General features: G+C 40.2%; 1 protein-coding gene across 1 annotated transcript; it reads right to left on the reverse strand.

Moving 5' to 3' along the window:
- Positions 1 to 1067: 1067 nt before the first annotated feature.
- LOC134616641 (N-acylneuraminate cytidylyltransferase-like) lies at positions 1068 to 9131 on the reverse strand. Its single transcript, XM_063461571.1, has 8 exons — positions 8608 to 9131; positions 6039 to 6181; positions 5746 to 5901; positions 2804 to 2937; positions 2595 to 2689; positions 2370 to 2505; positions 2108 to 2273; positions 1068 to 1981 (listed from the first exon to the last, which is right to left on the reverse strand). The coding sequence occupies exons 1-8, from the start codon at positions 9042 to 9044 to the stop codon at positions 1803 to 1805; spliced, it is 1446 nt and encodes a 481-aa protein (XP_063317641.1). The 5' UTR covers positions 9045 to 9131; the 3' UTR covers positions 1068 to 1802.
- Between the last annotated feature and the right edge of the window lie 255 nt (positions 9132 to 9386).

Below are 9386 nucleotides of genomic sequence, written 5' to 3' on the forward strand. Positions count from 1 at the left end.
TCTGTCTCTGATGACTTGGATAATTGGGAGAAAATGGACTGAATAACTCTGAGCCCTGCAAACCCCATTTGAGAACCAGTGCGAGGGGTGAAACATCTTCAAGAAAATTAAGTCCAGAAGCTTTTCTTTCCAAGCTCCTTAGATTTAATTATGTGTTTGATAGAAAATGTTGTCCAGCATAATATAGTAATATAGTGTAGCTCACATAGCTCCTGAGGTTAGACAAATTATTGAGGGACTACAGATATGTTCTTGTCCGTCTTGGAACTAGACGTCAGCATACATTCAAAGAAACCTTTCAAGACTGAGTGTTGAATACCTTACTATGTGACATTTGACTAATTTCACTTCCATTTTGGCACCTCATCTTCTTTTAAGATGTCTTAACAGGACTACATCATGTGTTACTATGGTGATGTTCTCTGATAAGACGTGAACGTGCTTCATAGTACAGAAACTCAGAATAACTCAGAATAATACCCAAATTCTGCTCCATAGTGATCCTTCCTGTTTATACTTCACTTTGTGTGATCATATTCAAACACAGCCTTTCTTAACATTTGATTTAATTTGTAAAATTCAAAACACTGCTGACATTCCTCTTGCTCGGCACAGGGAAAGTTTCTTGCTAAGCAATGGTAAAAAAAGAAAAGAAAAGAAAAAGGACAGCTCTGAGGTGTTACATATCAGGATGTAATAAAAAAAAAAACCTTTCTGGCCCTTACCAGATCTTAAAATTAGGTAAATGCAACCTCAGATGAACAAAAACAACATATTACAACATGACATTGTTTGTTTAATAAAACTAAACCAAAATGCAGAAACAATGTGTGAAAAACTAAATACAGTCTATGAATCAGTAGCTTGTAGAACCACATTCAGCAGGAATGACTAGAAGTATGCACATTAGCAGCCTCAAATCACTGTAGAGGAATTTTAGCTCACCGTTCTTTACACAGTTAAAGGGTTCAGAGCTGGACTTTAACTCTCTGCAACACAAGACCCAGTTTCAGTAAAGCTTTAGCTGTCAGACAGATGGCCTCACATTTGAATAGTTTGGTACACAGAGGTGGTCATGGTCGACTCAGTGACCACACCACCGTGTCTGACAGCTGATTGGTGTTTCTGCTGATGCTGTGCTTGGTTTTCTCCAAACATGGTGCTGTGCATTAGGGCTAAACATGTCCACCTTAGCTGGGTCTGTCCAAAGGACATCGTTCCAGAAGTCTTGTTCAGATACACTTTCCTCGACCTGTTTTTAGAAGACGAGACTTTCTGCTAGCAACCCTTCCAAATAAGCCATACTTGTTAAGTCTTTTTCTGTTTTTTTGTTTTTTGCAGTTTCTTTGAACACTGCACAGTCTGACCTTGGGATCTGGGAAGCATGTGTCATTGCGTTAACACACAGGTGAGAGCTCTGGACCTTAAAAACTGCCAACCCTCTGCTTTAATAGAGCTCCTCACACATGCTGATGATAAATTAATCAAATGCATTTGACTAGCAGGTGCTGCTAACCTTCTTCTGCATTTTGACTTAGCTTCTGTTAAATGGTGACAAAGTGTAGTAGGCCATGTGTTTTTGCACATCCAAGGTTGCTTTTCCCCATTTTTAACAACTGGTGAGGACCAGATGATTATTTTATTATGTCCTGATATACAAAACCTTAGAATTGAATGAGGATCTGCTTTTTTACCATTATTACAAACCCGTCTCTTGATATTTCTAATTTTAATTATTTGGATTTCTTCCATTTATCAAAATTCATCTGCCATTAAATGTTCTTACAAATTATGTGGTCCTACTAAGGTTTTGCCATTGGTTTATGCAGGAGAATGTGCTCAGCAAAATCCCACACAGCTCCTGATCCCCTAGAAAGGTGGCAGATGTACTTCGCAGCCTTTGAGGCCAACTCTGGAGCATCCCCGGGTACTGCACTCAAACCTGCCAGCTTCAGCAATTTCTCATCTGCTTGATCAAAACCTGAGAGGGGAACAGAAAAACATAGTGAGGCTAAACTGAAATGATAAATACACTTTGACTCAGCAGTAACACATTTCCAAAGCCTGCCAACTGAACTCTTAAGAAATAAAAGTGCAGTTGTTTTACCCATGAATGCCACATCTTTCCAGTCCAGACTCCTTTTCTTCATGACCTCTAGCAAATCATTCAGCGGCTTCTTTCCCACCTCCCTGACCTCGCACCCTGTCCTTTTTTTAAGTTTGTCAGCCAAAGACTGGGCCACAGTGTTATTCCTGGAGGTCAACAGCATGACCTTGTGAAACAAGACAGAGGGCAGTTTGTGAGCAATGTTATACATGATGGGTCAGTTTACTCAATTCTGTTCTGACAGCTGATGAAAAAAGCCAACCTCCACTTGTTTTTCCTGCAGCATGTGAATAGCAGATGTGTTTCTGGTATTACTAGACAGAGCGTTGATTCCTTCTGCTAAACATGCAGAAACATTGCAGAACAGCAGGCGGACTACCTTTCCGGGGTAGCCGTACCTGATTGAGGAAGCATAGATTAAATGAGGAAAAGGAGTCGATAGTTGATTAAAAGCAGACTGAGAGGCATTATATGGAGCGCTTCTCACCTGAGAACCCTCTGTTCTGCCACAGGCCAGTCGATGTCTCCATCTATGTCCACACTGAACTCCGGCAGCATCTCATAGTAGATTGACTTACCGCCCTAGAGAGGTGAAAACGCAAGGGTGACAAAAATATGCAGTTGCCTGAATGAAAGATGGTGTAGTTTCATGCACTGGCGCTTGAGGCACAATTAGGCACAGTTTTGCCCCATTACCTGCAACTGTCCCGTCTTAATGAGATCTTTTGTGGTGAAGTAAAACGAGCCATTCTCACACAGCTCTCCGGGCCAGTCCTGACGCCGCGGCCGGTTGGCTGGGTCCAGATTTAACGCCTTAGTTTTTTCATCAGCTAGGAGGAAAGAGGCTCAATTACATACAATAAAAGGATTAAAAGCATATGACTGTTTCAAAAACCAAACTTAGTGGAAACTGAGGCTATCATTGCAGCAGCTATGTAACTAAATTTGGAAAGAGGAAAAACATAAAATGAATCTAATAACCGAGTTATCAGTTGTTATCAATTTGATAGTGAGTGCTCATTCTCTGTATTTCATGTAATTTTAAAAGCCAAGGTAAAACTGTCATCACTGCGGACTAGGATCTTCATCTTGTTGACCTTTTCATTTTTCACCTTGTAATCCATTCTTTCCCCTATTGGTGAAGTGGTTCTAGCTACAACATGAGCCCAAAGCATTTCGGATCCGTTCTTGTGTACACAGCTTTTCCATGAAAATGAGAACAGCACATTGGCAGACTGAGGAAGCCTTTTGAAGTTAGACCAGGAGTTCAGATTTCTAGTGAAGAACAACAAGCAACTCTTGATTTCTTGATCTTCCAGACATCAACTAATACAAGACTTATAGTCCTGCATTGCTATAGGTCTTTGACTAGACCAGGGGTCCTCAACCTTTCTGATGATGAGTGGCATCTAAAATTTCCTCAGAAGTCAGAGTGCCATATGATTGCATTAGCAATAAATTTAATAACGCTCTATATGAACAGTTACACACTATATAGAACAACTTTATACAATTTGTTCGCAGATGTTGGCAGCTATCAGCGAATAGTTATCAGCTATTTTGAAACAAAAAAATAGACACTTTTTATCCATAACAGAAAATGGACTGTACAACAGAAAATGCAAATGCTATTTATGGTCTCCTCACAACAATGATAAGAAAAATAAACTAAGCCAATATGGCATGTCTGTTAATACAGAGACACACATGTTAATGTGATCTCTGGTCTCCCACTCAGAGACACAGGTCTCCGAGTGTCCAGCATTCAGACGGCTGCCTGAGGACACTCATGTGAGAGAAAATCTGCTCACACAGATATGTAGAGCCAAATACTGTCAATAAGGCCTCTGCAATGTTCTGAAGAACTTAAACTTGACAGGTAGTGATGTCCAGCAGGTGAAAATGCAAGCTCCATGAACACGCACAGCTATGGATTCCAGCTGTGTTCGTAGTTCTGCAAACTTTGACCCCCACAGAGTCTAGCTTTTCAGTTCAATCAGCTGCATTTCGATGTCCTCTGTGTCCAGCTAGTTATTGCGAGACAAATCCAGCTGCTCATTAAAGCTTTCTGGTTTGATCAGAAAAGAAAACATTGGTCCATACACTTTCCGTTTTTAAAAAAATCCCGTCCACACGTAAACGGCAAAAACGAAGGAAAACGCTGCCAGGAACATGCCAAAACAACAGGTGGCAATATATTCCTAACTGTGTAGAAATGTTGGCCAATCAGAAGTCTAGAAGCCTGGGTGGGAAAGAGTAAACAAAGATGGCGCATAGAAGCAGAACTGAGTCCTATGTGTGGAGGGACAGTGACTGTGTGTGTGTGTATATGTAAGCATTTAAACACTGCAGAGAGTAAAATTAACAGTAACAGTATTTTGTCCAAGTCCCCCATTGTAGAAACTCACTTCACCGAAACAATAACATGGCGCACAGTGTGACATCAAAAAAGGCGAACACCTTTGATGCTGCGCTTTCTCCGTTTTCCTCGTCCACGCGTTAACGCAAAAACTGAGTTTTCGAAAATCTCCACCCTGGCAGGAGTTTTACTGCACCTTCTCAGATTAATTCACTGCGTGTCGTGCCATCAGTTAACCCTTCGCGTGCCAGCTGTGGCACGTGTGCCCAGGGTTGCCGACCCCTGGACTAGACAGTCGGGAAGACTGTGGGAATTTAGGGAGGAAGATTGCTGATTTGTTGAGCAGTTGGTCTGAACAAGAAAGGGATCGACAGTGAGGTTCACCATAAAGAAATTATCACAAAAAACCCCCCAAAAAACAAAATTCTTTGTTTAATGCAAAGAGCTTTAACTAGAGGAACAAAACAAAAACAGCAAGTTGGTTGTTCCTCATATTTGAGGCCAAGCCCCCTAAGATAGTACACCACTTTAACATGTAAAGTTGGGCCTACACACAATACCACCATACCAACTGATGTCTAATTAATTAATTGCTGTCACTCTAATATCTAAAATTCAAAGGATGTGAGTGATCAGTTGTTTGTTCAAAAAGGAGAATACTTGTTACTAGTGTTTCAAATGGTTTGAGTTTGCATCGGTAGGATTTGTTTCATCCCAGTTAATAAGTTACTAAGGTGGAGGTCCACTGACACATTCAAATTAGTTCCAAACTGACAAAAAAAAAGATTTTTGCAGAACTGACAGACTGGGACCTGTAAAGATCTGCACATAGATTTATTTAGCAAAACAACAAATAACCCATCAACATACCAAGACTGTCTAAAAGTACTTCAAACAGGCTGTTTTAATGTCAGTTACAGATACAATATATTGTCAATATTATTCACACACTTATCCAAATAATTGAATTCAGGTATATAAAATCAAGCACCTACTACTACACCTACAGGATGCTATCTGTGCAGCAAGTCCAGTTGTGAAATTTCCTTGCTATCAAATATTCCACAGTCAGCTGTCTGTGGTATTATATCCAAGTGGAAGCAACTGTGAAAGACAGCAACTCAGCTACAAAGTGGTAGGCCACATAAAAAAAAGGCACATAGTGTGCAGATGTTGCCAATCGCTTCAGACCTCCAAACTAGCTCAAGAACAGTGTGTGCTATGAACAACTGTCTGTGAACTCAGCATGGACATAACAGTCAAACATGTGCTAACTTACATAATTCATCTACCTCCTTCCACCGAAACTGGTGTCTCCTGACCACTGAAAAGACGGAGTCATAGCCGTCCTCTGTGATCTTTTTTAAGGCTTCCCTCACATCGAACGGATGGAGGCACGGGGATGTAGCCTGGATGTTGCAAACTATATCCACCTCTGTGAAAACAAAAGGCAAAGTATTTACAACTGTGTGGCAGAAGAACGATGCTTGTGAAACAACGGTGTAAAAACAGACTCTTTGACACTTCAGCAGTTTTGTGTGATGGGGAGGGGCAGCTCTGGCGTGTACCTACCATTATGGTATTCAAGAAACTCTTGGATAGTTTCTAATGATGAAGTAGAGTCTCTGGAGACTTCAGGACTCCTCTGGTGCACCTGAGCACCCCATGCCTCAGCAACTTTCTTAATCTCGGCGTGGTCCGTTGATACCCACACACTGTGAAAGAAAAGGTCCATTATTGTTGTGTTTATTGCATTTCAAATGGGCATGTTGCAACAACAAGAAAGTTGTAGAGTACTCTCTGGTGGAAAAACTACACAATTTTATTTTGCCCGAAACGAAAGAATCTCAGGTTAAACCTCACTAAATTTCGACAACCACCAAACAGCTAAAAACGTAAATGAGAGCAGGTACACGGATTCTGCACAAAGACGTAAACACAAAGCGCGGACCGGCCTATGCATCAGAACCAGTGAGATGTTGCCTTTCTGCGTCTCTAATAAAACCTCTGTAACTTTGCTCTGCTTCACTTCAGCAGCATCAGGTAATGTTCATATGTTGATTCATGGTTTTCTTTCGTTTTTGTTCTACTGCAGAATATTTTTAAGGTTATCTGCTATAAAAAGCCAGGCCAGGAAAATCTCCTTCATGTTTTTCTGTGTTTTATTCTCAGTTACTTTGACACAAAGGCATCTGCTGTGACGCTTACACCTCTGATGAAGTTTCACAAGTGTCAGCTTTTGTTTTATAGATATAAAAACATGGATATGTATTGATAAATGATCAGAATTGCAATATTTCTCACTGTCTGAGGCAAAATTTTCCCAATTCGAATTGAATCGTATCAAATCAGGACCTTGTGAATCAGAATTGAATTGATTCTAGAAATCAGTGACGATACCCAGCCCTAGTTGAAGGGTGTTTCTCTTCTTCACGTTTCATTTTTATTAATCGGGCGTTATAAAAGCCCATACTGACAAACGGACAAATTGATAACAGTGCCAAATAATATCTATATATCTATATATATCCCTCTTGATTGTGTATATGACGAATCTATGGATGCAACACGGAGAATGGAATATGTAAACAAATCTAACCAGTAATAATAATCCGTAAAAAACAGTTAACCTGGAACACCGACTCAGAACAGACTGATACGCCATTTGTCAATAACTAAAGAGTGCCACCTATAAGGAACAGGGAAATGCGCAGTAGGGTATAATGGTCATCCCATCTGGATCTAATTTGTAGTGATGGGATTTCCGGCTCTTTTTAGAGAACCGGCTCTTTCGGCTCGGCTCACTAAAAAGAGCCGGCTCTTTCGGATCTGAACTGCTTCTTCAGGTTGTTTTGTTGCTTTAACTAATTTATTATTAACAACAATATAAAATTATGCACAAATGGAATTACTAATGTAAAAAAAAAAAAAAAAAAAAAAAAAGGGGTTTTATTTATTGTTATATATATATATATATATATATATATATATATATATATATATATATATATATATGTGTATGTATGCGCGGTGGCCCCTTGAGACAAAGCACATACAAACTCCAAAAAACACGTACAAACTCCAAAGCACGAACAAACTCCAAAACACATTTCTAGCGTTAACTGAACTTCCAAACCAGAGCTACCTAGATCACTTAAATTACACAATTGAAAGCATATGTGTATCGTTTGTGTATTTATACACAAGCATTCATATATATATTCAAATAATTTAAAAAAAAATTGTTCATTTACCTGTTACTACCACACACCAAATCCGGTCGTTGGTACTTGCTGGCTTGTGTAGGCACTAGGTAACAAAAGCGCAACACTGCACCTAGCATCCTGGAGCACTTCTGTTGTCTTTTGTACATGTTCTGGAGTTTGTATATGCTTCAGGGTTTGTACGTGCTTTGTCTCTAGGGGCCACTGTAAATATACTTTTATTTATTCACTCCACATAAAATGTAATAAATAAATCAAATAATACAAAAAAATAACTATTCACATTTCAACTTTTAACTATTTAAATTTTCAGCTTTTTCCTTTTAAACAAATTTAAAGTGAAACAACACAAAACACTGCAAACCACAGCACAATTAAATATAAATTAAAATATGAAAACAAAAATAAGATGCATATTCTCTGTCACATAGGCCTGCATGAATAAACTTTCTGAATCCTTTATCATCTGCAACTAAAAATAGTTGTGGATGATTACTATACCTTTCTAATGTGACATTGTTGTCCCTGGCTCTCTTTCTCTCTCTCTCCCTCCCGCTCTGTTCCTGTGCTACTGCCAGTGTAACTACCGCCCCTCCCCCCTCTGCCCAGCGCAAAGCACAAGGCTCGCGTGCGGAGTGAAGCGGAAAAAAAGTGCGAGAGAGGGTGAGAGAAAAAAAAAAAAAACACGGCTCGCGATAAGGAGCCGGCTCGCGACGTTCACGTCAAAGAGTCGGCTCTAAGAGCCGTTTCGTTCGCGACCGACACATCACTACTAATTTGAACTGGTAGTTCCACGCGGGACAGGGAGGAGTCTCGAGTCCAGCAGACACAGAGATATGACGTGGTGCTAAGGCCCTCTCATCGCTCCTTGCAGCTTTAATTCAGTTTGAAATCACCGCCACACATTTGCAACGTACCTATCAAACACTTCGGAGTCCACAGCAGCCCTCAGCGCCCATCCGATAAGGGGGACCCCGGCTAAGGGCTTGATGTTTTTAAGCGGAATGCCTTTGCTTCCCCCCCGTGCTAAAATGAGAGCAGCTACATGTCTCGTCTTCTGTTTCATGTTGGAAGTAGCAGCTACATGTCTCTTCTTCTGTTTCATGTTGGAAGTAGCAGCTACTTGTCTCTTCTTCTGTTTCATGTTGGAAGTAGCAGCTACATGTCTCTTCTTCTGTTTCATGTCGGAAGAAGCAGCTGCTTGTCTCTTCTTCTGTTTCATGTTGGAAGTAGCAGCTACTTGTCTCTTCTTCTGTTTCATGTTGGAAGTAGCAGCTTCTTGTCTCTTCTGTTTCTTGTTGGAAGAAACAGCTCCGTCCGCTTCGTTGTCATCGTGTCTTCGCTTAGCGGACATTAATGCGGTTCGTGTGGTTAAAAAACAGAATTTGGAGACAAAAAGGGATTCTTCTTATTTATTGGCGGTTGGCAAACAGCAAAATTGTGCATTACCGCCACCAACTGGCGTGGAGTATGAACCGAAAAGACAAAAAAATAAAAATAAAATAAAATTCTAATCCTCCCAAACAAACGAGTCTGCTTTAAAAACCAAAACATGGCCTGCTAGCTTTCACTTATTGAGTTCTTGCGAAATAAATCAACAAAGTCCAGTTTCACTTTAATATCGTCAACCTTTTTGATCAGTTGTCTTATTTCATCATCATACTTCTGACAATGCAATAAAACACGTTCTATTGTT

This window comes from Pelmatolapia mariae, linkage group LG3_W (assembly GCF_036321145.2).
Source record: "Pelmatolapia mariae isolate MD_Pm_ZW linkage group LG3_W, Pm_UMD_F_2, whole genome shotgun sequence".
NCBI classification, from domain to species: Eukaryota; Metazoa; Chordata; class Actinopteri; order Cichliformes; family Cichlidae; genus Pelmatolapia; species Pelmatolapia mariae.